General features: G+C 47.4%; 1 protein-coding gene and 1 pseudogene across 2 annotated transcripts in view; both read right to left on the reverse strand.

Moving 5' to 3' along the window:
* Positions 1–1,491: 1,491 nt before the first annotated feature.
* The window catches only part of TIMP3 (TIMP metallopeptidase inhibitor 3), a 59,204-nt gene continuing 33,950 nt past the window's right edge, over positions 1,492–26,745 (reverse strand). Inside the window, exons 2-5 of the mRNA XM_045872650.3 lie at positions 16,296–16,378; positions 7,338–7,449; positions 6,510–6,631; positions 1,492–5,426 (exon numbers count right to left, since the gene is read on the reverse strand). Coding sequence (XP_045728606.1) covers positions 5,229–5,426; positions 6,510–6,631; positions 7,338–7,449; positions 16,296–16,378 — 515 coding nt within the window. The 3' untranslated portion in view covers positions 1,492–5,228. The remainder of the gene's footprint in view (positions 5,427–6,509; positions 6,632–7,337; positions 7,450–16,295; positions 16,379–26,745) is intronic.
* Positions 7,355–16,289, reverse strand: LOC123843321 (adenylate kinase isoenzyme 6-like; annotated as a pseudogene). Its single transcript, XR_006790555.3, has one exon. The product of XR_006790555.3 is annotated as an adenylate kinase isoenzyme 6-like (transcript).

Below are 26,745 nucleotides of genomic sequence, written 5' to 3' on the forward strand. Positions count from 1 at the left end.
TTCAATAAAAACAGTAATATTTTATTTGCATTGATCATCAAAGGGCAGTTTCTTTGTATGTTCTCTTTAGATTTTGACTTTTGTGTGTACCTGAGGTTGTGTCTGGGAAGTGGTTGGAGCTTAGCTTGGAGCACATGGTAGAGTCCCTCCTTTGGAGGACATCTGCGTGGGAAGGTTAACGTCTTTCTGAATAGGGTGGAGAGCTTTCTATCCCACAGCCAGAAGAAGTTGGGTGGAAGAGTTCTGCGCAGCCAGAGATAGCCTGTGATGTGTCTGCTTGTGTGGTTGGTGGTCTTCTTAAACTGGTCAAAGGAATTCAGGGCCACGGCCCCAGGCTTGCCACATAAGCAATGTGAATTTTGGGGAACAGGGTAGTTAATAGGGTATCCAAACGTCCCAGCTGGAGACTGCGGCCTGGTTTTAGAATCCCAAGCTCAGGCTGCTGACCTGGAGGATTCTGTTTGGAGACATTGATGGGTAGGACTGCAGGCTCCAAGGAGGAGCAGTCTAAACAAGCAGAGAGGTTTCCTTTGATTATCTTTCCCTTATATCTGATCTGGTAAGAGTCTTAGAATCCAGGATGTGCTGTTTAGAATAAGAAGGGTTTGTGGAACCTGGCATATTCCAACAAAGCATGAACACAGTAGAGAAAAGTCAAGGTTTATCATCAAGCCAGAATGAGTTTGAATCATAGTCTGCCAGCATACTAGGTCTTGAGCAATGAATTAACCCGAGTCTTGGGTTCCTCAGCTGGAAACTATGGAGGACAGTGGGGCAACCTCATTGGGTTGTTGAAGTTTAATATAATCATGTGTATAGAGTGCTATGCCTGACATATGATAGGTGATCAAAGTAGAATAGCTTAAAATAGGGGCATTATACCCCGGAACATTGTCAACAATGGGATGAAAGTTGGGTGAGGGGTCTGCAGCCAGCCCAGCCCATTGAGGATGAGATCCAGCTGTAAGCTCTTGGAGGAGCCCACCAGTTAGTGGGACCTCTTGAGTTCCTGGCATTCCCAACTAGGCTGAGCCATACTTGGAATTTCAGGCAGGCATTTGGCATCAGACACTGATGTTTGCAGCCTTCCCCTCTCACTTCCATGGGGTGAGATTCTTAAGAAGAAAACAGGGAAAGCCATGTCAGGGCTCTGGTCTGGGAATACTTGTACTGCTTACTAATAGTTAATTAGATAGAGATCCGGATTCTGTAGAGCTATGGAGAACCCTGGCCTTGGAATCAGGGAGCAAGCTCAGGGCAGGATTAGCAGTCAGAAGGAAATCTAGAATGCCTCTCCTGAAATTGTTCCTGCCTTGGGAAAAGACTAGAGCAGGGTGGGCTCAGACTGTAGAAGTGAATTAAAGTGAATGAATGGAGAGAAACGTGCATGGGCCTGTAGCCAGGATAAGCAGGACCAGCTTCCAAGGCCCTCTGCTGTCTATATTACCCCCAGTGGTGGTCAGGATATAAGGAGGCAAGAGACTGCAGGTGTGTGATAGAAATAAAACCATTTTACTGTTTAGAATAAAGGACACACTATAAAAAGTGAACATTATGCAACATTACAGACAATATACATTCACGGAATATAAAATTCATAAATAACATGGAGGAAAACTGTAAACAGTGCTACAAAATTTAGCAACAAATACATTCCTTCCAGACAGGGTTTTCTCTGGTTGGTTTCTCTCTATCACTTCTGGGTCTCAGGACAGCAGACTGGCTAAAGGGAAGGGTGAGGGCCTGGGAGAATCTATGAAGCCCCTCCCCTCAAAGCACAAACTGGTCTTTAAGTTCTTTCCCTCCTCACACTTCCCAAGAGCCAATTTGGAGGCTGTTGATATCCATCTCCCCTATACTTCCACATTTTTTTTTTTTTTTTTTTTGCTTCTGTCATCAGATTTTTAAAGTGTTTTCCTTGTGTAAAACTACTGTAGTGATATTTTTACTTTTGGTAGCCAGGAGCCAAACACTCGGGTGCCATCTTGGGGTAATCCACATTGGCGACCATCAAACAAAAGATGAAAGGCCGGGGCAGGGGAGGGTACTCTCTCCCAGGGGGCCACAGTGTCTCTGAAAAAAAGTTCTTCCAATAAGTCTTTTGTTTCTTTAATTGCTCAAGAACCAATATATGAAAAATGGTGCTCATGGGCTGTACCTCAACTGCCATGATGTAGGTCTGGAGCTGGGTGACGGTAAAGGATAAGGGTCTCCAGTATTATCTACCCAACCAGATGGAGCACAGGTCTGAGAGGAGAGCGGCTGGGTATAGTGCTGTCTGGATAGGGAGGCAGAAGAGTTGGCCAGATGAGGCCAAGAGGTCTTGGAATCATAGTTCCCATGGCCCTGGATTTTTAGGAGAAATCATGGCTTCCCAGTTGGGTGGTCAAAGATCAAGTGGAAGAAGAATGGGAATGACCAGCAGACTGCCCAGTGCCAGTTGATACAGAGCAAGGACATGAATGTACTTGCTATTTTCCCCTCCTCCTTCCTGCTCCAGAAAGCACTGGGATGCCGATAAAGGGAGGAGGATGGATGAGTCTCAAGGGCTAGTTCCTTCTCATTTCTCCAGTTTGCCAGTCGAGCTGCCTGCACAGTAGAAGTATTTTACCCTCCATTCCACTGTAGAATTTGATTCAGGAAAATGGCGGCATGTGGGTTTCATTTTTTTTTTTTCTCTTAAACACAATGTACACATATTAAAGCCTACACATGACACAAGATTTAGCAAAATAAAACGTTCACGATATGATTGAAATACGGAAGTGTCTCAGCTACATAAATGACTTTAAATTATACAGTAAGTGAACAGGTGAAATAAACAAAGCTATAGCTTATAGAAAGCTCAAAAACCGCCCTCTGCCAACATCGCTTTGCAAAGGACCCTTCTTTGCCCAGGACCTGCTGTTCTCTTCGCCAGGGCCTGGCAGATGGGACTGTGGTTCCACCAACATTTCTGCAGGGGAAACCTCAGATGACTCATGCTCAGGCCTCACCCCAGGTCCTGCTTTGTGTGAGTGGAGGTGGCCCCACCAGGGACCAAGAATTATCAATGCTTCATAGAGGGGATGCTGATGTCCATTTGTGGGAGGACACTTGTGTGGGTTGGGTCAGGGGTTCCACCTTAGAAGACTTTAAGGTTGAAATCAAGAAAATCTCAGAACACCAAGGCTGGGGCTTACTTCTTAAAAACCACTGGACTGCTGACCTCAGCTCCTTTTGCTTATACTGCTGCATTGAGAGGACAAAGCCTCCCATTTCCCCCCCACCAGATGGCATGACCATAAGGTGAAAGATACAAGAAAATAAAATGGATCCCACAGAAGCTGGATGCCTGTACTCCTTCCCACTGAGGAGTTCTACCAAACACCTTGCCTGGGCGTGTGTGTGTGTGTGTGTGCACACAAGACATTACAATGTGTTGTTTGCTTCTTTTTTTTTTTCTCCTGTTTCAATTGGCAGCTCTGTTTCCTAAAGTGGAATGAACTGAAGATACAAATACTAAGAGGATAAATACCCATAATCTGAAAAAAAGAGACAGAGCAATCATGTTAAATGTCACCGTCCTACCACCCCCAACTCTGTAAAATATACATTCTCACCTACTCTTGGCATCTCACTTTCAATACTTAAACTTAAAATAATTTTATTTAATCAGAGAACTTATATTATAGTTTTATTTCAAAAAAAACACACACAAAAAAAACCCTACAGCTGATTGCAGAGTCAGGCTTCCCCAGTGACCACTGATTTTAATCCCATGAGGTGAAGACCTCAGGAGGTGGTGTTCGCCCACCAGTGAGCTGGGGGAAGAAGAACAGGCTGTCTCGAAACCCAGGAAAGTGGCCATCTAGCTGAGGCAGGACACTTTGCAGCTTTCCCTCCTGTGCCCCGGCCCCTGACCCACACTAACTCTCATCTCCCACCTGAGCCAAGCCAGTAAGGCAGTTAAATGAAGGCCCCAAACATGAAGCAGGAGAAAAGGATAGGGACAGAGGTCAGATGACCCCAGTTAGAGGGATGTCAAGAGTGTTCAGAATTTCAAATTTTAATTAAAATGAAAAAAAAAAGTCAACTTGGAATGTCATGATTTTCTTCAAACAAGCAACAACAAAAAAATAGAAGAGATTATACTACTGGCATATTTAACAGCATTGAACAGAATTCTGTGTCCTGTAAAAAATTAGCTTATGTCCCCGTGTGGGTATATGCAAATGTGTATACAAACACATCCCCCTAGGTGAGCTAAACCCTACTTCGGAAATAGTATTCTCTACCCAAATCTACTTGACTATATTGGTGGATAGTGTATGGTGTGTGTATTCCTCCAATTTACATAAAGGCAAGCTCCTGGCCAAATCTACGAAAGAGTTTTCCAGGAGGAAGTCTTGTGGGAGATAGAGAGAGGAAAGACATTCATCTCAGTCTTTCACCTGAGCTTTTGTACAAGGCAGGCAAATTGCCTCCTGACCTCAGGCAGATGTTTAAGTCTTCGTCAACTAAGAAAGTTCTGTTATTCTGGCCTGGCTGCTTGCTCCAGACTCAGAAACATCTGGTCAATCCCAGCGGCACTGGCCTGGGGGAACTGTGTGTACTGCATCCTCTCAGACCCTCTCCTGCCGTCTCTTCCTTCCCTCCCTCACTCTTACGTTCAGACACAGACAGACAGTCTGGTTGGGACATGCAGTAGCATCTCCTTGGTGTATAAGATCTTCTGCGTACCTTGAGTCTGTCTGCTTGCTGCCCTGGACTGATCCTGAAACAGTTGACCTCTCAGCATCTTCCTTGTCTGTGTCTTTTATGTACTGGGGTGGAGGAGAAGAGCCAAGGGAAAAGGGTCTGGGAGATGGTGAGGTGGGGAAGAGGAGAGAGGGGTAGATGTTAACAATGCCCAAATGGGGTAGTTTTTCGATATTTGTTTTCCTAAAAAAATAGATTATATTATCACGAAGAAGAGGAGTGTACATTCCTCATTCTTTCTGGCATGGCGCCAAAAATTCCCGCGTGGAAATGGGTGATGTCAAGGCCAAAAAGAAGGGGCAGGGTGGGGCCAGGAGGATGGTTCCAAACAAACTCCATATGACAGCATAGACTTTTCCTTAAGTGTTCGAAGTGCTAAATTTGCAAGAAAACAGGCACTAATGTCATTGTCATCATCTGGGAAGAGTTAGTGTCCGAGGGAAGCTCAGCGGGAAGGGAGGGAGGTGAGGTGGGGTAGGGTCTGGTGCTCAGGGGTCTGTGGCATTGATGATGCTTTTGTCCGGGGGCGCCCATCCTCGGTACCAGCTGCAGTAACCACCCTTCTGCCGGATGCAGGCGTAGTGTTTGGACTGGTAGCCAGGGTAGCCGAAATTGGAGAGCATGTCGGTCCAGAGGCACTCGTTCTTGGAGGTCACAAAGCAAGGCAGGTAGTAGCAGGATTTGATCTGCAATTAGATAACAGCGAAAGGTTGGTGGGCTCTGTCATGGTGGACCCAGTGTTGATGCTTCCTCAAGTCTAGATGCTCACCACTGTAGTGGAGCCCAGCCACATCAGTCCCTTAGTGAAAGTAATAGAACACTCACTAACACTTACTAAGCACCACTGTGTACCAGATATTCTGCTCAGTGCTTCTATGTTATTCTCTTTAGTTCTCATAACAGATTTAGCTCCCTTTACAGATAAGGAAATAGAGGCTCACAGAGGTTAAGTAACGTGCTCCAGGTTACACAGCCCAAAAGTGGTGGAATTAGACATTCAAGAGAGCTTTTCCTTCTCAAATGGCAACAGGCAAGGATGAGCAATCTCAGCTGTTGTGGGAATTGAGGAATTAAAAAGATCAAAGCATAAACTTTGGGCATCCAGCTGCCCTAGGAGAGAAATCAGACTCAGTGAGCTGTGTGACCTGAGGCTAGTTACTTGAGCTCTCTGAGCCTCTATTTTCTCATCTGCAAAATGAGCGCAGTAGTAATGAAAACCGCACAGAGTTGTTGTGAGAATTAGTGAGAGAACAGTACAGCTCCCTCCCGCAGCAGGAAGGCTGTGTGCCATGGCCCTGGGCTTGAGTCAAGGAATTGGGCCTGATTGAAGAGTGACCTTCTGCAGCATTTGGTATCAGCAGTCCTGTGCCAGCTCGGCCACCTTCAGCAGGGGCCACCAGTGAGGCAGCTGCCCTGGTGAGCCCACTGGGACTGCTCAACAGGACCTGTCAGCATTAGGATCTTGTACCTGCCACAACCTTGAGCCACAGGAGGGGCCAGGGATGCTGAAGAGTCCTTGTGCCCCGGCAGCTGCCAGGTGGGCAGCTTGGAGGCAGCAGATGACACAGAAAGGCACTCTTCTCCCACCTTCTTCGTTGCTCAGCCTGGGGGCAACATTCCTCACCACCCCTGTTCAGACCTGCCCTTCTGCCCTGGCCCGATGTGCATGCCCCTCTCAGCACAAGGGCCCAGTGCCCAGTACGGCCAGAACTGACGTTTCTCGGGCTGTGAGCCAGCTCTCTCCCGTGCCTGCCCTCTCCAGGGCTTACCTTGCAGTTACAGCCCAAGTGATACCGGTAGTTGAGCCCCTTGCGCTGGGAGAGGGTGAGCTGGTCCCACCTCTCCACGAAGTTGCACAGTCCTGTGTACATTTTACCATCATAGACACGGCCTAGAGGAGGAAAGAGGATAAGGGAAGAGTTGTTTTGTCCAGAGCCCAGCCACAGGCGAAAGAATTCTCACCCCCGAGTACCCACCTCAGACCAGGTACTGTGCTAAGTACTTTCTAGTCCTACGATTTTATTTCATCCTTCCCAACACCTTTGAGGCCAGACTGTGTTCCCATTTCCCAGGTGGGGAAAACCGAAGCTCAGAGAGGTTAAGTGATTTGCAGAAGGTCTTAAACCCATGAAGTGCTGGAGCTGGGACTAAGGCCAACTCGTCCCTTCACTCATCAGTGGTTGCTTGGTTTTGATCTTATTTTTTCCTTTCCCACATTGAGTGCCTGAAGGTGGGCAACTTTCAAAGATAGACCCAATAAATAGATTGTGAGGTATAGAGGAACAGGTACTCGAAATCCCTTTTTATTTATATAATATAGTAAAGCTGAGAAACTGCAGAACTAGGCAAAACTACATTTCCTCTGCGGGGCCGGTGATGGAGCTGAGACTAAAACCCAGCCTCTGGGTAGAGCCTCGAGTTCCTACCCCAGGCCAAGCAAGATGCACCCTACACAAGGTACTCCTTACAATTCACTGGGCACATGGCCAAGGTCCTAAGGACACTTCTGGGTCAACTACTGCTTCTCTGTCCTTCTGAAGCGAAGGACTGGTGGACCTTGGCCAAACTCTGGCCTAGATGCTAGAGTTAGCCGTTACCTGTCAGCAGGTACTGGTACTTGTTGACTTCTAGCTTCAGGCCACAGAGACTTTCAGAAGCTTCTGTGTGGATGTACTGCACGTGGGGCATCTTGGTGAAGCCTCGGTACATCTGTGGGCAGAAGGAATGTCAGGAGAGGAGGACCAGGGCTCAGAAAGCATGCTGTCATTTGTTCTGTGGAGATCCGATTCCCCTGATCCACCATGGTGTGGCCAGTCACTGACCTATCCACCCTGGGGCCTGCACTCCAGATAAAGCCGCCTATTCACCTCTTGTTTGAGCCATGGTTGGTGCCTTCCCAAAGAAACCTTCCTATCCAGCCAGTCACATCGCCCATTCCAGCACCTCCATAACAATGCACCAAATATATACTCTTCTCATATCCCAACACCTTTTCAGAAATCCAAAGAATTTGCTGTGAAAGGGGTCCTGCCTGCCTCACCAACCTTGGCCCCCAAATTCCAAGAAGGCAGCCAGCCAGCATTCTAATGACATCTCTATGACATTTCTCAGTGTATAAAAGCATTCCACTTATGTTCCCCTCACTCTATCCTCCCAAGAACCCAAGGAAGTAGGTATTGTACCCATTTTACAGATAAGGACTCAAAAATTCTGTTTGCTTGTTGAAAGTTGAACTCAGGCCAGGATTCTCCATGCTTTTATTTTTCTGAGCATCTGTTGAAAGCACTGGGTTCCTTTACCCCAGATAAAGCATATAAACACATACACAAAATTTCTAGATTTTTAACTAAACACTTTATAATTATTATGTTGCAGTGTATAAAAATGCTGATATTTGGCCATTTTTATCTACAACATAATCTAAGACAGTGTTTCTCAACTGAAGGCCATTTTACCCCCACCCCAGGAGACATCTGGCAATGTCTGGAGACATTTTTGATTGTCACAGATGGGAGGCAGTGGTGGTTGCTATTCACATCTGTGGGAAGAGGCTAGGGATGCTGTTAAATATCCTATGATACACAGGACAGCCCCCACAGCAAAGAATTATCTGGCCCCAAATAGTAGTAGTACCAAAGTTGAGAAATCCTCCTCCAATATTAACCCACCTAATCCCCATGACAGCCCCGTGAGACAGGAACTATTTATGCCCGTTTAATAGATGAGGAGGCTGAACCCCAGATGGGTAAAGTGGCTTATCTAAGGCCCTACGGTTGGCAAATGGCAGAGGTAGGATTCCAGGAAGGAGGATCTGCTCCAGAGTCCATGCTCTTCTAACCATTACCCTGTGCTGCCTCTCACTGTGGCCTCACAAGTTCATGCCCAAGGGCCTCTGATACAGGCAAATGCTGTTTATGGCTCTTGTGCCTTCTTTGTATCTGCACGTGCTCAGAGCCACTGGTGTGAACATAACGAGGCTGAACCCACTTGGGGATTCGAGGTCAAGACCACGAGTCTCACGTGGGTTCAGATCTGTTGAGAAAACTCTGTTAACTGTGTGAGCTGGCGAGGGTAGGAGGGGGCACTAAGGTGTGGCCCAATCCCATTATCCCCCTGGTTCTCAGAGCACCTGGGCCCTACCTAGATGGCTGGTGGTCTCCAAGGGTTTACAACAGGACAGTGTCTCTCCCTTCGTTCCTGACATGGGTTATTAATTTACTTATGGTAATTAATAAAAAGCCAGACATCACCTCACTGGTGTCTCATCTAAGTGCCTCCCATTTGCACTAACGGGCTGGGTTTTCTCCTTATTTTTCTTTTAAGTGGGGACTGGCTGGTGGGGCTAGGTGGTCCACAAGGACCTCCACCATCATAAAGGGTCTGTTGGACCCACAGAGTTTGGGAGCCTCTGCCTTTTTAAGGGGAATGCTGTTCTAATTGTTGCAACCATCAGTGCAGATAGTTTTAATTTACCTGGTCTCTCTTTTAACCCTCTTCTCCCGAGAGGCTCACCAGCTGAATGAGGAAACGCAGCCAAGCGCTGTGAGAACTGCTGTCCACACTCGGTTTTCAGTTATGCCGCGGGGGAGCAGGGGCGGGTCACAATGTACCCCCCACTTCCTCAGTGATGGATGGTGCCTCTCTGGCTTTAACAGGAACCATGCTTAAGAGCATGCTGTGTGCGTGCCATCAAGCGTGGCCTTCGGAGAACATTCCCTACACTCCCTCCTGTGCCCAGCAGCTTCTCCTCTGCTGTGGCTGTTCCTTGAGTTCCTGGCAAGTGTTTCAACTCGGTCCCCACTCCAGGTCTTTCAGACCCATGCCATTAGGGCCTCAGTACAACCTTGTCAGTCTTTCCCCTTCATGTCCTCTCTGCCTCATGAGTGAGGATCAAGGCCCTGTGTAGGGTCCAGTGACTTCAGCTGCTCAGTTGAGTTCTCACTCCTTTTGAATTTGAAGGAATCTTGATTTCTACATGGCTTGTAGCGCTTGCATGCAGAATCAAAACGTTAATGTGTTGTGAACGATGAGGTCTGAACAAGCACAGTGCTGCCTTTTAGGGTCAATTCTGAATTTAACCATGTGGTAAAGCAGATTGTACCCATTTCATTATCTTTTCTTTCTTTTTTTTTTTTTTACTGATAACTGGACAATTTATTCATTATGGCAGGGATATAACAAGAGTGGTTGTAAAGTGGCCAGTCTTATAAGTCAGGAGCTATGATCCTTGATCCACTGTTCAATCCACTTCAATATCTGATTGATATTATCCTCTAGATCTTCTCGTTTATTGCTGGGCAGTTGATGTACTATTTCTTCCTTGTAGGATGCTAATGCTTCTTCATAAAGAACTTGAAAAATTTCACACTGAATATTGTCTTTTAGTTTCTTTTCATTATAACCCCTTGTTTCAAGTCTTTCGTACAATACACTTATCTGCTTGCAGCACAAAAACTATATGAAACCAGCGTTCAGGAAAGAAATCACAACCATGGTAATCAACAATAACTCCACCTTCGCTCATTCGGTTTTTCTAAGTCATCAACTATTCTGTCTTCATCTAAAATGGGGCATTCATACTCTTCATCATAGCCATCATACAGCTGCCCTTCTCGAGCTAAATCACCCACATTAATGTATTTCAGTCCTGATCTTGATGCAAGTTCTTTGCCTAGTGTGGTTTTTCCAACCCCTGGTGTACCGGTGAGCAGGATGTTCAGAAGCAACATGGTCCTCACCTCACTGGCTCCGGGCGTCTCGTTATCTTTTCTTTATAATCATCCCATCTTGACCTAAATATTGACCCTGCAAGTACATTAGGTCTATATTCATAGAGACTGAGAACTGGTTTGACAAATTTAGGAGGGTCATGATAGGTTTGTAATGCCCTGACATCAGAGAATCACAGACTTTCAGAATTGGAAAACACAGTCAAATCTAGTCAAAGCATTGGAGGATTAATGGTCAGCTCAGGTTCTGGAGACAGCCAGCCAGTCTGAACCTTGTCTCTGCCACTTATTAGCCACTTAAACTCCTTGGGTCTCAGTTTCTTCACCCGTAAAATGAGGCAAAGTATTTACTTTATATGGTGTTTTTGAGAATTAAATGACTTAGAATAGTACTTGGTGCACAACATTCAGTAAAAGTCAACTTAAAACTAGTTCTACTTGAATTCATATCGGCAGAGGGAAGGCTTTGGTCCTCTTCTTTCTATATCCCTTTGCCCAACCTTATCTCTTAATGCAGGGATTTAAAGCTGGTTTGGAACTTCATATTAAGTGGGTTGTGTTCTCTCTCTCTCTCTCCAGCTTATTGAGGTGTGATTGACAAATAAAAATGCATCTATTTAGAGCATAAAACATGATGTTTTGATGTCTGTATACGCTGTGAAATGGTCACCACAATCAAGATAATTAACACATCCATCCCTCCCAGAGTTACCTTGTGTGTGTGTGTGATTCTCTTAGCAAATTTATTGTATTCTATATGGTATTATTAACTATAGTCACCATGCTGTACATTAGATCTCCAGACCTTACTCATCTTAGTTCTGTAGAACTGAAAATTTTTACCCTTTGACCAACATCTCCGCATTTCCACTACCTCCCAGCCCCTAGTGGCCATCATTCTACTCTTCTTCTGTGAGAAGTTCAATGGTGAGTTCAACTTTTTTAGATTCCATGTAAAAGTGAGCTTATGCTGTATTTGTCTTTTTGTGTCTAGCTTATTTCACCTAGCATAATGTCCTCCACGTTCATCTGTGTTGTCACAAATGACAAGATGTCCTTCTTTTTTTTTTTTTAAAGATTTTATTTATTTATTTGACAGAGAGAGACACCGCAAGAGAGGGAACACAAGCAGGGGGAGTGGGAGAGGGAGAAGCAGGCTTCCTGCGGAGCAGGGAGCCCGATGTGGGGCTTGATCCCAGGACCCCGAGATCATGACCTGAGCTGAAGGCAGATGCTTAACAACTGAGCCACCCAGGCGCCCCAAGATGTCCTTCTTTTTTAAGGCTGAATAATGTTCTGTCGTGTGTAGACACACACCACATTGGACTCTATAAGCCTCTGGGCCTCCCAAGAGGTAGCATGTACACAAGAGTTTGAAGAATTTAGCTTCCCTTGGGGTGAAGGGAGAAATAGTGTTAAGAAGGAAATTTCTGAATCTGGGGGCTTTGAATATTTCTTATGGAATGCCTGGTTTTCACTCTGCATTGACAGCATGAAATATCACCATCCTGTCAAATACGGCCAGCATGCCTGAAGATGAGCACTGTGCTGGATGCTGCTTTACACCATGAACTCCTTTAAACCCACAACTTATTCGCATTTGCAGACCAAGCAACTGCGTTTCAGAGACATTAGATACTAGACTGAGATAAGTACAACCAAAGTTTTTCCTTCTCTATAAGAGAAAAGCAGAGCACATGAGGATGCAGGCCTTCTCTGTTGAGGGCTAGCTGAGAGCCCCAGACCAGAAAGAGTTACAGGCAATGAGAAGGAGAATGGCTCCCTGTGGGCTGGAGGGTCAGAGAGGCTTCCAGCTGGAGCTTCAAAGGCAAGACCTTGCAATAGTGCTCATTTGATTAGACAAACCACTGAAGGAAGTCCCCAGGGGCCAAGCATTCCAATTGCCCAGCAAATCTGTCCTGCCCAGAGTCAGGACATGCAAAGCACATGACCAGTGGGCCTTCCCATGGAACGCCCCTGCCAGGACCAGCTGGGACATGATGTTCCCCACGTGCTGTCCCCTGCCGTGCTAGCCTGGGAGCATGTCTCCACTGCACAAATTGCAGCTCCTGGCAGAGCGGACTGCTTTCTCATGGTCCCGATAGGAGATAAGGTCCCGACAGATTGGAGTGACCAATTCTGGCAACTGCTCCAGCTGTCTCCACGTTTGAGTTTGCAATAAGCTCCCTTAACATTCGTACACTCCCCCCACACACACCTGTGCGTGTGTCTCTGCCTGTAATGTGTACCAGAGGTTCTGGAATTAGCATATGGGAGAGGGTCTGCCTGCCTTTCATCTGGGTGAGAAGTTCGAGCGGAGGAGGTGGGAACTCTGAGACAGAGGGAGAGGTGAGACAGGGAGGCTCAAATTCTCATGTTCTCCGAGCTCCTTTAGTTCTGCTCTAAGGGAGCCCTTGCTCACCCCGTCCGACTCTCTGGGGTAGACTCTAATCCACCAGAACAAAGCCACCTAGGGACCAGTGCCAAAACTCATGCAGGCTCGCCTCTACTGGCCTCTCCTCCTTCTCTCCCACAGAGTTTTCAATGCACCCTTTGCAGGATGTTGCAAGTCAAGAGCTACACTGCTGGTTGACAAACGAACAAACCCAAGCTAACCTCTTTTTGTTCCCTTGTGGAACTACATACAAATGGGGTGGGGTAGGCCCCAAGGGGGCAGGAATGATGAATCAGCCCACAGCTCCACTGCTCTGTAATCTCCCTGTTGGCAAAGGCTCTATAGCTTCCCTGGCGTCTGCCACTTTCTAGTCCTATGAACTTGACTGTTACATGACCCTTCCAGGTCTCGGCTGCCTCACCTGTAAATTAGAGGATAATGTGTATCTACTTCATAGGGTTGTTATGAGGTCTGATCCATGCAAAGGCTTAGCAGAATGCCTGGTACACAGTAGCTTGGTACATATCACTTGAATAGAGTCTTATATTCATTGTAACAAATATTATCTGGGTATCCCCAGCCTGAAGCACAGTGCTCAGCACAGAGAGAGTGAGAAGGAAGGAGAGAGGAAGGGAGGGGGAAGGTTAGATGAACTACTCCAATCCCTACACCCCATACCTGATTAGCAGACTGCTCCCTGGAGACCAGCAGAATTCAGTGGCCTCTCAGGACAGAAGGGCAATGACCCTTCTACGAGTTATGTAATATTTGGCTGGTAGGAGGGGCAGAGTTAATAAAAAGGCATTACATAGTGATTGATGATCAAAGCGAGATGGCAGGGAGATTTGGGGAGCCATGTAAAGAACACACAGGATTGGGAAGGAATCCCAGCACCCTAGTTTGGAAACCAGATCTGTCTTTAATTAAATGCATGACTGGGCAAGTCATTTCCCCTTTGAGCCTATGTCAGAAGTAAAACAAGGAATTTTACTTTCCAGTGCCCTACACCCTGGTTCCATGAATCCGGGTAAAAGATAGCGAATGGATAGTGTGATGCCACCAGCCTGGGAGTGGGTGTGTGTGCTCTGAAGCTGATGCATGAACAAATGTAATTTGACCTCCGAACAACCCCCCAGAGGCTGGCCTGACACCAGCGAGGGGGGAATGGGACCTTCTGATCACCCTAGTGTCCAGGCCCCAAAAGAAGCAGGGAAGCTAGGCAAGCTTAGGAACCACTGTCTCCCAGCTGTTCCCTCAGATCTGCTGGCCAGAGTGTCCATACTGTGATGGGTTGTTCCAGAGTGGGGCGGCATGGGGGAGGGAGTGTTGCCTGAACCTCTGCTTTGTCTAACATGCTTTGGCATTTGCTCACTGGCTGCCAGGGGCTGTACAGTGGGGGTTTCTTTGGTTGTTGTTGATTTCTTGGTTCCCCCCTCCACACTCTTCTCTCCCCATGGCTGTCTGAAGACATAAGCTGGTCCCATGACCAGGCTTGGGCAGCCAAGGGCACCTAGCCAGGGCTGACTCTGGACATTACATAACCAGAAGGCTGTGGATATTTCCAAAGTTGAATCCAAAGCAACAGGTTATGAACTTAGTACATCAAACCTCAGGCCTTAGGATGCAGGAATAATGAGGCCTGGAAGTCTGCCTCTGGGATGGTTGGGTACCACCCATGGGCTATCACTACCCCCATTCAGTTCTACCTGAGTGTCAAGCCTTGTCTCCTCTGGGGAGTTTTCAGGCCAGTAGAGTCTCACCCTCATTTCTCCATTAGATGGATAAACATCCACCAAGTCCCTGTTGTGAGCCAGGTCCTGCTCTAGTTTCTGGGGATGCAAATATGGGCAGTGAGTAAAAGGGCTGGCAGTCCACTTGGACCTGAGCATACCCCATCTTGAACTTCTGATTAGTCATGCACGTGTGTCTTGGGTCTTCTCTCCCGACCTGACTATACTTCCTTAACATAGGAGTCCCATCTTTCTCGTGGCCTCCATGGCTCCTGGCACAGGGTGCTGCACATAGGGAGGTGCTTAGAAAAGTGGGGTGATGGACCAGCTGCTGAGCTATTCGGGGTGAGTGAGTACCAGCCCTCTATGCTAAGGCAAACATAAGTACCCCTTTCTGGCACCCAAAGCAGCTCTTGCTTAGAAGTAACACCACACAAAGGGGTGCCTGGGTGGCTCAGGCGGTTAAGCGTCTGCCTTTGACTCAGGTCATGATCCCAGGGTCCTGGGATCGAGTCCCACGTCGGGCTCCCTGCTCAGAGGGGAGCCTGCTTCTCCCTCTGCCTGCTCTGTCTGCACCTTCCCCTGTTTGTGCACGCTCTCTCTCTGATAAATAAATAAATAAAATCTTTTTTAAAAAATAAAGAAAAAAAGGAAGTAACACCACACGTGTCCCAGGGCACTTAGAATCCTGAAATGCCTGAGCTAAGAAGAGCTCTTAGGGGCATTAAGCACAACCCTGCACTGTTTTTTTGGTTTTTTGGGGTTTTTTTTAAAGATTTTATTTATTTATTTGACAGAGAGAGAGAGACAGCAGGAGAGGGAACACAAGCAGGGGGAGTGGGAGAGGGAGAAGCAGGCTCCCTGCTGAGCAGGGAGCCCGATGTGGGGCTAGATCCCAGGACCCCGGGATCATAACCTGAGCTGAAGGCAGACGCTTAACGACTGAGCCACCCGTGCACCCCCCCAACCCTGCACTGTTAACAGGTGGCTAAATGGAGGCCCAGGAAAGGGGGGATTCCAAGGTAAGCAAGCTATTTAGGTGTAGAACCAAGACAAATAAGCAGGTTCTGCAGGTTTGAAATCTGATGTTCTTTGTAGTAAGGTGGACTTCCTTAGTATGCTTCATAATGTTAATATGCTCAGGAATATGTTCAGTGTATGAATATGCTTAGTAAACGGTGCTAACCACCTGGGATGCAAGCTCTGGGAAAACAGGGAAAGAGGGTGCAGTTCCTACTCCAGGATAAGGTTCCTGTGATCAGCCAAAGTTCAGTGTAAAGATTCGAGGAGTTAAACATAAATTGTAATCTCAGCAACTGCATATTTTGAAACTCAAAACTGAGAGCTCCGAAGAGCCTGTAAGACAAACTAGTCCCATCCCCTCATTTTACAGATGGGAAGATTGACACCCAAAGAGGGACAGTGACTTGGCCAAGGTCTCGCAGTTACCAGGGAACAAGGCATCTGCCATCTGGTTCCAGAGTCGAGCCTCTTAACAATGGCCTCTGAGGGACTCCACTTGCGCTGGCTCTAGGGTGAAGCAGCCACATTCCCCCCACTCCCTGCCATCCCTTTCTTCTGCCTCAGCAATGCCCTTTCCAGCAGTGGGGAGGGCTACGCACACCCACCTTGCCTCCCCTCGCTAGGACTCTACTGCCAAAAAACCCGAGAGCTCTCCTGGAGCTGGATTCTGTTACTCACCTTCATCTGCTTGATGGTGTAGACCAGCGTGCCAAAGGGCCCCTCCTTCACCAGCTTCTTCCCTACCACCTTGGCCCGGATCACTGCAGAAAAAGGCAAGATATAGACAGAAAGGAGGTTAGGGAGACTTGAACCACATCAGGGACCACATCTCAGATTGGGTGCCTGGAATTGCTTTCTTACCTCTGGGCTAACTTGAGTAGATGATTGTGTTTATAAAAGCAAGAATTCAGAAGAGAGACACTGGGGGGTGGGAGAGGAATGGAGGCGAGAAGGCAGGCAGTCATCATTCAACTTAATTATCCCAAATGTTCACAATTGCCAACCCTGGAAATTCCTAGGCTGCATTCACCCCTGGAGGAGTTTCTTAACTCTGGTTTTACCATAATCCAAAATCTACTGCTCTTTTTAGAGCCTCTTGCCATCCCTTCATTGTCCATCTGAAAATTGCCTGGTCTCCCAGACCTATTTAGCTCTTTCCACCAGGACCTCTTCCTGAATGCTACTTCATTTGGGGCTCTCCTTTGCATGCATACATTCACTGAGTCCTGACAGGCCTGCAGGATTGCAATGCATCCCAGCCTCTCTCCATGGCCGGTCAGCATTCTGATGGGGCCTTTCATTCCTAGCACTTAGATGGATGGCAAGTTATGCAGTAAAGCATAGCTCAGTTAAGATGTGGTTGAGGAGGGAGAAGTTGGGAGTAGGGGCTCAGGAGCCAACGGAACTGTTCTAACCCCAGCTCTGCTCTTTATGGCTATTATGACTGTGGGCAAGGAACTTTGTTTCTGGCCTCCAATTTCCTCTTCTGTAAAGCCGGGATAATAATGGTACCAATCTCCTGAATTGGAAGGATTAGGTAAGATAATGCATGTGAAACTCAGCACCGTGTCTCCGACATAGTATATGTTATATGAACATTATTGATATCATCATCATCATCATCATCATCACCAAAAATGGCATGGGCTGACCATGGAAGGATTGCTGCCATTAAAAGTAGCTCCCATTTATCACATGCCAACTGTATGCAGTACATCTCATTTATTTACCCCTCAAGACTGTTTACAAGGGCAATATCACCATCCACATTATACAGCAAGGAAACTGACAGAGAATTAAAGCCACTTCCTCTTCTGAACCTCACTTTCCTCCTCTGTAAAGAGAGTGTAAGTCTACTTACATCAAAGAATTGGAATGAGGATTAAACAAAGATCTTATGAAATTTCTTAGTACAACATCTGGCAGAAAGGAGTTGCTTAGTAAACATCAGTTGACTATGAACAGGAAAACTGTTAGACCAATGTGAGGAAGCCTGTAAGATAGGCATTTACTACATGCAGTGAGAACACAGAGGAGGGATGGATTTACTTTGAGATTATAAGAGGCTGTGCATTCTTTTTGTATTTTATGTGAAGAAGAAGCACCCAGTAGCTGTCTTCAGATATTTTATAGAACTCACACATGGAGGAATAATGGACAGATCTTAAAGACAATTCAGAAATTACAGAGAAATTGTGTTCATTGGCTCAACCGAAAAAAAGTCATCTAATAACAAAAACTGGCAAGAAAAGGGGGTCTGGAAGCTCTCATGCTAGGACCTTGCCCAGAATGGAATGGATTTTACATGTATAGCAGCCGTGCTTTGAGTCACAAGCTGAACTCTTCAAGCTCTAAGATCCTGTCACTCTTTCTTACCTCTAGTTGTACTTAGCCCCTAAAAAGAGTAGGTACTCAATAAATGTCTGTTAAACAGAATACCACACACACACACACACACACACACTCACTCCTGCCCATGCTGGTAGCTCCATTATCCTTCCCCATTTGTTTCTCAATTCATTGACTCTAATCTCTTAAATTAAAACAAAATAGGGCGCCTGGGTGGCTCAGTCGGTTGAGTGACTGCCTTCGGCTCAGGTCATGATCCCAGGGTCCTGGGATCGAGCCCCGCATCGGGCTCCCTGCTCAGCGGGAAGCCTGCTTCTCCCTCTCCCACTCCCCCTGCTTGTGTTCCCTCTCTCGCTGTGTCTCTCTCTGTCAAATAAATAAATAAAATCTTTAAACAAAACAAAACAAAACAACCTTTATTAGGAACCAATCTCTGCTACTCCAACTGGATTCTGTCCTGTACCTCCCCAAATGAGTTTGGATCCCACTCTTCCAGTCAGACATGAAGTCAAGACTCAGATGAATCAATAGCCCCTCCAGACCTTCTTGCCAGGGAGGGTAAAACACAGAGCCCATTGGCGAAGTTAGCAATTTAGCGGACTCAGCTCAGATTGGGAGGAGGCGAGTGGCTGTTTCCAAGTCCGCTGCAAAAACGAGCAGTTGGCAAGATTCCAGGCCAAGCTCCCTCAACATTCTGCCTCCACCTCTGTGTCTAACTTTGTAGCAGCATCCTCGGCAGGGAGCCAGCCTCCCAGAGGCCCAGGGACTATTTCCTCTACAGTAACTCCCACAGTCAGGTTGTAACAGCTTAACTGTTGGGCAGAGAGCATATCTGCCAGGACTCTACTATTGATTCTTCCTGAATTGATTTGGCTCCATCCTCTGCTGCTTCATTAACATAGAAGGTAAACTAGCAAGTGAGTCTTTGCCTTAGGGGGGAAGAAATCGCAAAAGGGATTTCTTTAAATAGCAACTTCTACCCTTTCCTGGCTCAAAAATGGCTTGACTTCATTTAGACATAACATGTCATAAGCAGACCTGTCCCATAAAGCTAGGTACTTCTGGAAGCTTCTGCACACATAGCGAGCCAATTCCTTCCTTACCTGAAATGGCCTGAGCTTGGAACATTTTCATCTGAGAATAGTTCAGTGAAATGGGAGTAAGTTTCTGTAGTCAGGAAGCCACTTTTGAGTTTCAGTTCCACCATTACCGTGCGGCCTCAGGCAAACCTGTGTCCCCGACCTCCTTTCTCCTAAATCTTTCTGATTGTCTTGGCCCAGTGCCCATCACGTGGCTTACAAGCCATGTCCTAATTCTAGTGGAGCAGCAACATGGCAGAGCATGGAAGAGCATGGAAGAGCCAGGGCTCTGGAGCCTGACTGCCTGGGTTCGAATCCCAGCAGTGGTGCCGCATGACCTTAGGAAGGTCATTAAACCCTTCTGTGTCTTCGTTTCCTAATTTATAGCAATTCCTCATAACCCTCATGCTTATGATGACAACAGAGTGTTTGCTGTCACTGCTGTTAGAATACCACCCCTACCAGTGACCCCTATTGTTATTTGTCTGAGTATCTTTATCTTCTAACATACACCATAAGCTAAGGCCTAGGGGTTCTCTCTGGGGAAGAAAGGCAAGCTCCTCAAAATATCTGGCCACACAGAATTTCGGGGAGAGGTGGGGGAGTACATGTAAACTGGTCAGAACAAACATACAAGGTGTTTTTAAGTCTGGAGCACCCACCTCATCACAGGGACCTGTCCTATCTCATCACCCACATGTAATCCAAGAGCAGCCCACCAGGACCAACCTTGATCAAGTGGTTATGGTCCAGAAAGTCTGGCAGAGAAGGCCCAGCATAGAGGCCACACCAGTGTTTTCTTTATAAAAACAAAACTGCCCTACACTGAACTAAAATTAAGTAATATTCTGCTCTCCCAAAGAGATTCACAAAGCCCTTCCAGAGTAAAAACACCAGCCAACCTCAAACCGCCCATTAGGTCTGTGAATTAATATGTCTTTATTTGCTTCGGTTTCTCCTCTGCAATGCAAATGTGTGCTATTTTGTACTTTCTTGTTTGGCAATAACGGTGCTCCCAAGTATTCGCTGGCCTGGGGGCCACAGTGGACAGGGGAGGTATGGAAGGTCACGGTTCTCCAACAACAACAGAAGACAGTTTCCAAACTTAGAGCTGGCAGCATGTTGGCCTGTTCCCGCCACCTTGGTGTAGTGGCTAGAAGGCAGCTTTACAGATGGGCTGGGCTAGACAAAGGTTTTCTTTCTTCTCCTTCATGCTGGAACGTGGCCCCCACTGTCTACCCAGTGTCCCCCAGCAGCTAAACCGACATGGGTGTGAGCTGGATTGGTGTGCTGGTGGGGGTGATGACGAGAAATAGAAGTTCCATTTCCTACCTCCACAGAGCACAGCTAGTGGGAAGACAAAGTTTAAAAGTTCATGGCTAGAAGGCTAGTGTCCAAGGTCTGAAAGCACCAGTCAGGGAAAGGGGCAATGACGAACAGCCTGAATCTCAGTCTTGGAGCCTCGTGGCTCCTGGGAAAGGAACCTGGGCTTCCTCAAAGGAAAACAGAGTAAACAGTATTTTAATTTAAAAGTCTGTAAGAAGAAACTGACCAGGCTATGTGTGCTTATGTAATTGGCACATAGACCTGTAAATATATGTAGGGTCCTCTTAAATGTATCATACACCTGAGGGTCCAGGTGTAAAGGTATATCTCTATATAATTTTCTTTCTTTAAATAATTTTTGTGGGGAGGGCTAGTAAGAGCTTGCAAAAACAAGAGAAACAAGGCACATCCCTTCCAGAAATATAGTTGTGTGCTGCATGCCCCCACCTCCATCCATAGTAATGTAGACCATGAGCAGCACAAGTTTTGAACAAAAACAATTCCAGTGGCAAACAAGATTCAGCTTCCAGTGCAGCTTACTGCTGTGTCCAGAAGTTGCACATCTGCAATTCGTCAGCATATTCAGAGGGGACAGGATGCCCACGAGAAAGCCCCTGCCTCTCACCCTCTTCTTCCACCTCTCATACAACCACCTTCAATCAAACCAGACCTTTCTACCCCGATCTGATGGTTGGACTTTCCTGCTAGCAGGTTGGAATGCAAAGTTTGGCTGAGTTTTGGATCAAGGATCCCTTAAATGAATTAATGTATACCAACTTAAGACCATGGATTCTGCCCATCTTAGATCTTGGGATTCTGTTGAGAGCACTACAGATCCTCCCTATGGTAGAGGAGTTGATTCAGCCATCACATGAGTGAAATACTTTCAGTATATACACATACCCCCTCTACACACACACACACACACACACACACACATACATTCTCTGTCCCATTCCTGTCTCTCTGAAGGCCCTTTAGAATGATTTTGCTGACTTAAGGTATGGTTTTTAGGAGGAGAGCAAGGGTAGGTAAGACCTGGCCAGCAGGTAGGATGAATTTCTCCAAAAGCAGAAGTCACTGTTAGTGTCAACCCCAGGGAAGGGAATGTTCTTCTGATGGGCCCCTAGCAGGCAGGATCTAGGTAAGCAGAAAGGCCTGGACTGTGGGCTCACCTGTCTTCCTGGACTTGGACTTGGAGGAAAAGAGGGATTGGGAAGTGTCTGATAGTCACTTGATGTTTATTTCCTGATTGACATCCACTCGGGCCTTTTTAAGGCCGAGAGCTCATGACAAAGACAATAAGCAAGGGACCCACAGCAAGGCAGGCCCACAGCCCATCTGGCTCAGCCCATTAGGCAATTCCCTGGTCTTGTGCCGCATGGAGATCCTGCATTTTAGCCTATCCAAAGAGGGCAGAGCCAGGCTCCCTTGCTCCTCCAGCTGCCCACCCATTCGTTAACCATCAGCTCCCTGCATTTCATTACATCACATCAGTAAGTCTAGAGGAGAGGGAGGGACTAGAACACACTGATAGCAACAACTGTTTATTAAGCCCCTCCCATGTGCCAAGCAGTGCATGCATGCTCTCTTGCTCTATTCTCATGATAACTCTATGAGATGGCTATTATTGTCCCTGTTTTCCAACTACAAAGAAGATCAGGTACCCTGAGGGTGGTTTTGCTTCCCAGTGGAAGAAAAATTGGTGGGTCCCCCAAGAAATCAGACTGCCTGAAGCCTTTTCATGGGATTTGTACTGATTGCAAAACATTTCACAATTTTCTGCACCTCCCCACCCTCGCTGTCTGCTCTGCTAAAGATCAGAGAGGTGGATTGGTCCCTAGGAGGAAGGCCCCCCTGATAAGTCCCCAGTGACCCCCATCCCTTTGACCACCCAACCACTCTGTCCCGGTCACTCACACACACGTGCCCTCTGATTGGTAATAAGAATCTACAAGTAATCACCATCAGCAGTAGAACAGAATATCATCTGTTTAGCATACTGTGCTTTCCAGCAAGGCTTTTAAGGAAGAAAATAAAATAACTTAGAAACCACAAAACCTGACGATCCTTGAGGTTTCTCACAACACTGTGAGTCTGAAGTTAATTAGGCTGATTAATTAGATGAGACAATATATATGTAAAAAGGCACTTTGTAACCCTGAAGCTAAACAGATGATATACTGTTAGGTTGCTGATGGTGATTACTTGAAGGTTCTGAAATGTGCTAATCAGAGGAAGACAGCAAGAGATCCAATCCAGCATTTCCTCATCCCCCGAGGAGCTCTGGTATCCACCTCCAGTCACCCTCGCCTCTTTGGGGACACATTGATGATGTCCAGGTTTGAGGAAAGGGCCTTAGGAATGAAGGGTGGAGGGCAGACACCTGAAGGCCTGCCCTACCCAATCCTTCTGGTTTCTAGCCCCTGTGTCACCACGCCTTAAAGCCTCTCTACAAAGACTTGGAGGCTGAAAGTTCAGATCAGGAAAACCCCTGGAGAAGTGGCCATGAAACACTGGAATGAGCAGGCATGGAGCTTGTGGACCTGGATGCAGTCAGGGCCCTGTCACTATGTAACACTGGGCAAGTCACTTCCCATCCTGGCTTTTAGGTCAGGGGGATGAATGCCAACCTTGAAAGGTTCTTGCCATGACCTGAGCTCCCTCCTTCACGCCACCAAAGCAGTTCTTGTCAAGGTCACCCGCGACCTCCACAGTGCTCAATCCGGGCAGTGGTGGGTTCCTCTGCCTCCTCTCACTTCCACCCAGCTCGTGGCCTTGTACCATCTGTACCACTGGCAGCTCCCATCTTTGCAACCTCCAACCCAGAGCCCCCACAACATGAGTCTACATTTAGTGTACATTTATACTTGGAGGTCTAATAAGACATCTCCGACTCAACCCATCCAAAACTGGGTCCTGAAAACACCCCTCGCTCACCCATGGTCCCGTTACCTTCCTCATCTTTGGAAATGGCGACCTGCTCCACTCTGGCCCCCAGCCCCCGACTCCTTGTTCACCACCCCAAACACCACCTCAGGGCCTCTGCCCTTGCGTTACCCATGCCCCCCACCCCCCGCCGCTGGAACACCCTTCCTTCCATAGCCACATGGCTCCCTCCCTCACTTACTTCGAATATCACCCGGTCGGGGGGCCTCCATGATCCCCCATAATCTTCTCTCATGCATTCCCTGTCACCCCTGGCCAGCCTCACTGCTCCACAGCACTGACCACCAGTTGACATAGTCCGTACCGTGTGCTGTCCACTAGAATGCAAGCCTCACAAGAGGGCAGGTTCTTTGCTTTACTAACTACTGTAGCCTGAGCAACCAGAGGAGAGCCTGGCACATAACAAATCCCTACTGTGTATCTGCTGAATACATGAAGCTAAAAGGGCCACCTAACATGAAGGGTGATTAAAAAAAAAAAAGATAAATAACTCCTATGGGTAAGCTTTGGCCTATGACCAAGTCTTTCTGAGCCTTATTCCATCAGAAGGGGTTAATAGCAGTTCTCAGTTCATAGGGCCAGATAAACATCTGTTCAACAATCATTTATGCAGTACTGTGCTAGGCTCACAGGGACAAGGAGATAAATGAGGCCCTGAGGAATTCAGGGGCCAAGTTTAAAAAGACCGGCAAGGAAACAGGTAAATGATATTCAAGTAGAGCAAACACAGCAGTATGAGCAAGAACAAAGAGCTGGCATGGCCCAAAGAGGGGTGAAGTCTGTCCAAGGGGAGGGGCATCTGGAGCTCCCTAGAGGCAACTGCGGATCTAGGCCTTAGCCCATCCCAGAGCAAAGACTTAGTTTGCTTTATCTGAATCCAGAGGAAGCAGAAGCCTGGACCAGACCTGGTGGGGAGGGTCTAAGGAAGGAGTTGGGAGTGAGGCAGAATCCCAGCCAGGCTCTGAGCAGAGCCAGGACCAACTTACCCGCCTTTCCAGAAAGATGGCCCTGGAGAACAGGAGGGGAGCGGGGAGGGGAAGCCCATGTGAGGAAGAATGCCCCTTGGAGAAGTCTCACAATAGGCTCTTCCTGCATCCTACCCTGGTCCCCTGAGGGCACTGCTCTCTGTCAGTTTCAAAGGCCTTTTTTGTTGATGTCCAGCCACTACCAGACAGTTAAGATGCACTCCCAAATCAAGATAGGGAGTCTCCAGTTCAAAGCCCGTCCTGACTAACTCTTTCCGTTAAGTAAAAATATTAATCTTGGTTTTATTTAAGCAGGTTTTTTTGGCACGGAATGAACCCCTGTGGCTAAAAATAAACCCAAATACACACACACACTCAGAAAAATCTGGAGAGCTGCAAATCATCTCAACCCAAGTTTCCATCTCAGGGAAAGCTATTAAAAGCGGGAGGATATTAAAACCTCTCTGCACAGAGCCTCTTTTCTCAGTGCCTGCCTTGTGTTCTCGGGTCCTCGAGGCAAGGCTGTCCCGGGGATGCCCTGTCCTGGGCCTCCTGGCAAAAAGGGGGGGAGGGTCACGTGGGGGCTCCTGGCTCTCCTCACCTTGGAAGCAATGTGGGTTTCTGCTTGAGCAGTCCGGAAAACATGCTGGGGCCTCAGCTGACGTCGGTTGTATATGAAATGAAGGGGCCCAGAGAGGCAAGCAACGGGAACACAGGCCCAGAAAGGTCAAGTTGCCTGGAACTTTGAGATTATCCAAAAAGAACACAAGCAAACTCTGCATCTTACTTTAGTTTTCATGTTTTTAGTGGCGATCTCGATTTTAAACTATTAAAAGACAACATTTAAGAGTCACTACCTAGGCATATGTCTGGACTTGGCATTAATACATTTCATTTGCAGTGTAACCACTTTCAAAGTCAGCTACCCTCACTTCCTGTAGCCACAGCCAGTTTGGGAGAAAGGTATGGATCAGTTGGCCTGGGACAGGGTAAAAGTCCTAGGACTGGCTGGTTCCTGGATTCAAGGCTGACTTACTTGGGGGGTGAGGACCATCTGAGAAGAGAGGTGGTATTCCTGTGATCTGGGTTTCTAAAAGGCTGCTAAGGTGACTGCCCCCAAAGTGTTCACCAAGCATTAGAACTGCTGAGGCTTTCATCCTGCAAAGGGCCAGAAGGGGACTGTCAGCACCCCAAAGCACAGAAAGTGGGAAGGGAGATCCTTCCCCACAGCCCCCCCATTCTCCCAGGAACAGATGGGAGCAACAACCCTACCCACAGCCCCCCAAGCCTCCGTTGGTTTTGCAACATAACAGGATTATTTTGAATAGCACAGTGATGTATATATACAGGGCTCTTTGGGGTTCAGGCCTCTCCAGCACCCCCTATTGCTTCCCCCCTCCCTGTCCCACTACACTGACCTGTCCTGTGGTGCCCCTTGTCTCAGTGAGAATGACTTTCTCCCTAGTCATCTGCCTACATGTTTCCCTGCAAGACCCCCCTAGCTGAAATGTCACCTCCTCCAGGAAGCCCTCTGCCCACCCCAGGCCACACTAAATCCCGCCCGTCTTCTTGGCTTCCTTTCTTCCCAAAGATGTTCTGCCTTAATGGTCAGTTGCTTGGCACTCATTAGCCTGAGTTACTAGGTAATAGGCCTGCATCTGTGACCCCAGCACCTGACAAGGTGTCTAGAATATGGCAAGGCTTCCCCAAATGTTTGTTGAATAAAGAATGAGGCCACAGGAGGGAATCAAAGATAATGCAATAAAAGGAGACAGTGATGGCTTCGGGTTCAGGCTCTTAGAGTGCAGGTCAGGAGTCTGAGTTCCTAAAGGTGACCCAGAAAAGAAAAGAGGGAGGCAGGTACAAGTGTGATCTGAGAAGTTAAAATGGGACCCTTAATCTCCAAATGCTGAAGATTCAAATCTAAAAAGAGGTGAGTCACAGGGTTACAAGAGGCTTCAGTTAACAAATGCCTGTGGGGGGATAGCACCCAAGGCTCAGCCTCAGAAAGGAGGTCAGTGGTGCCACCTCCTTATACTCTTCCCTCCTCCTCTCCTCTTTTCTCCTCCACCCTCTTCCCCCTCCCCGCTCTTCCTTCTTCCTCCTCCTCTTCTCCTCCTCCCCCCTCCACCTCCCTCCTCCTTCCTCCTCCTCCCTCTCCCCCTCCTCCTTCTCTTCCTCCTCCTCCCCCCCTTCTTCCTCCTTCTAACAGGAGTACTTGGAATTAATTCACTCATTCACTATTATTTCAGAAGTGTTTGACTACGTGCCTTGGATCCTCTGCTATGCCTTGGGGATTCAGCAGTCAGCAGGTAGACAAGGTCCTACCTTCAAGAAGCTTATTTCTGTCTTGAGACAAGAAGATAAGTGGTTAAAGCCCAGGGAGCCACGGGAACGTGTATCAGACATGCCCAGCCAAGCTAGGCAGTTTCTGTGCTTTGGGATATTGACATGCCCCTC

The sequence above is a fragment of the Mirounga angustirostris genome, unplaced genomic scaffold, assembly GCF_029215605.1.
Source record: "Mirounga angustirostris isolate CCGP_5_RB_7025 unplaced genomic scaffold, mMirAng1.0.hap1 SCAF_5, whole genome shotgun sequence".
In the NCBI taxonomy this organism is placed as follows: domain Eukaryota; kingdom Metazoa; phylum Chordata; class Mammalia; order Carnivora; family Phocidae; genus Mirounga; species Mirounga angustirostris.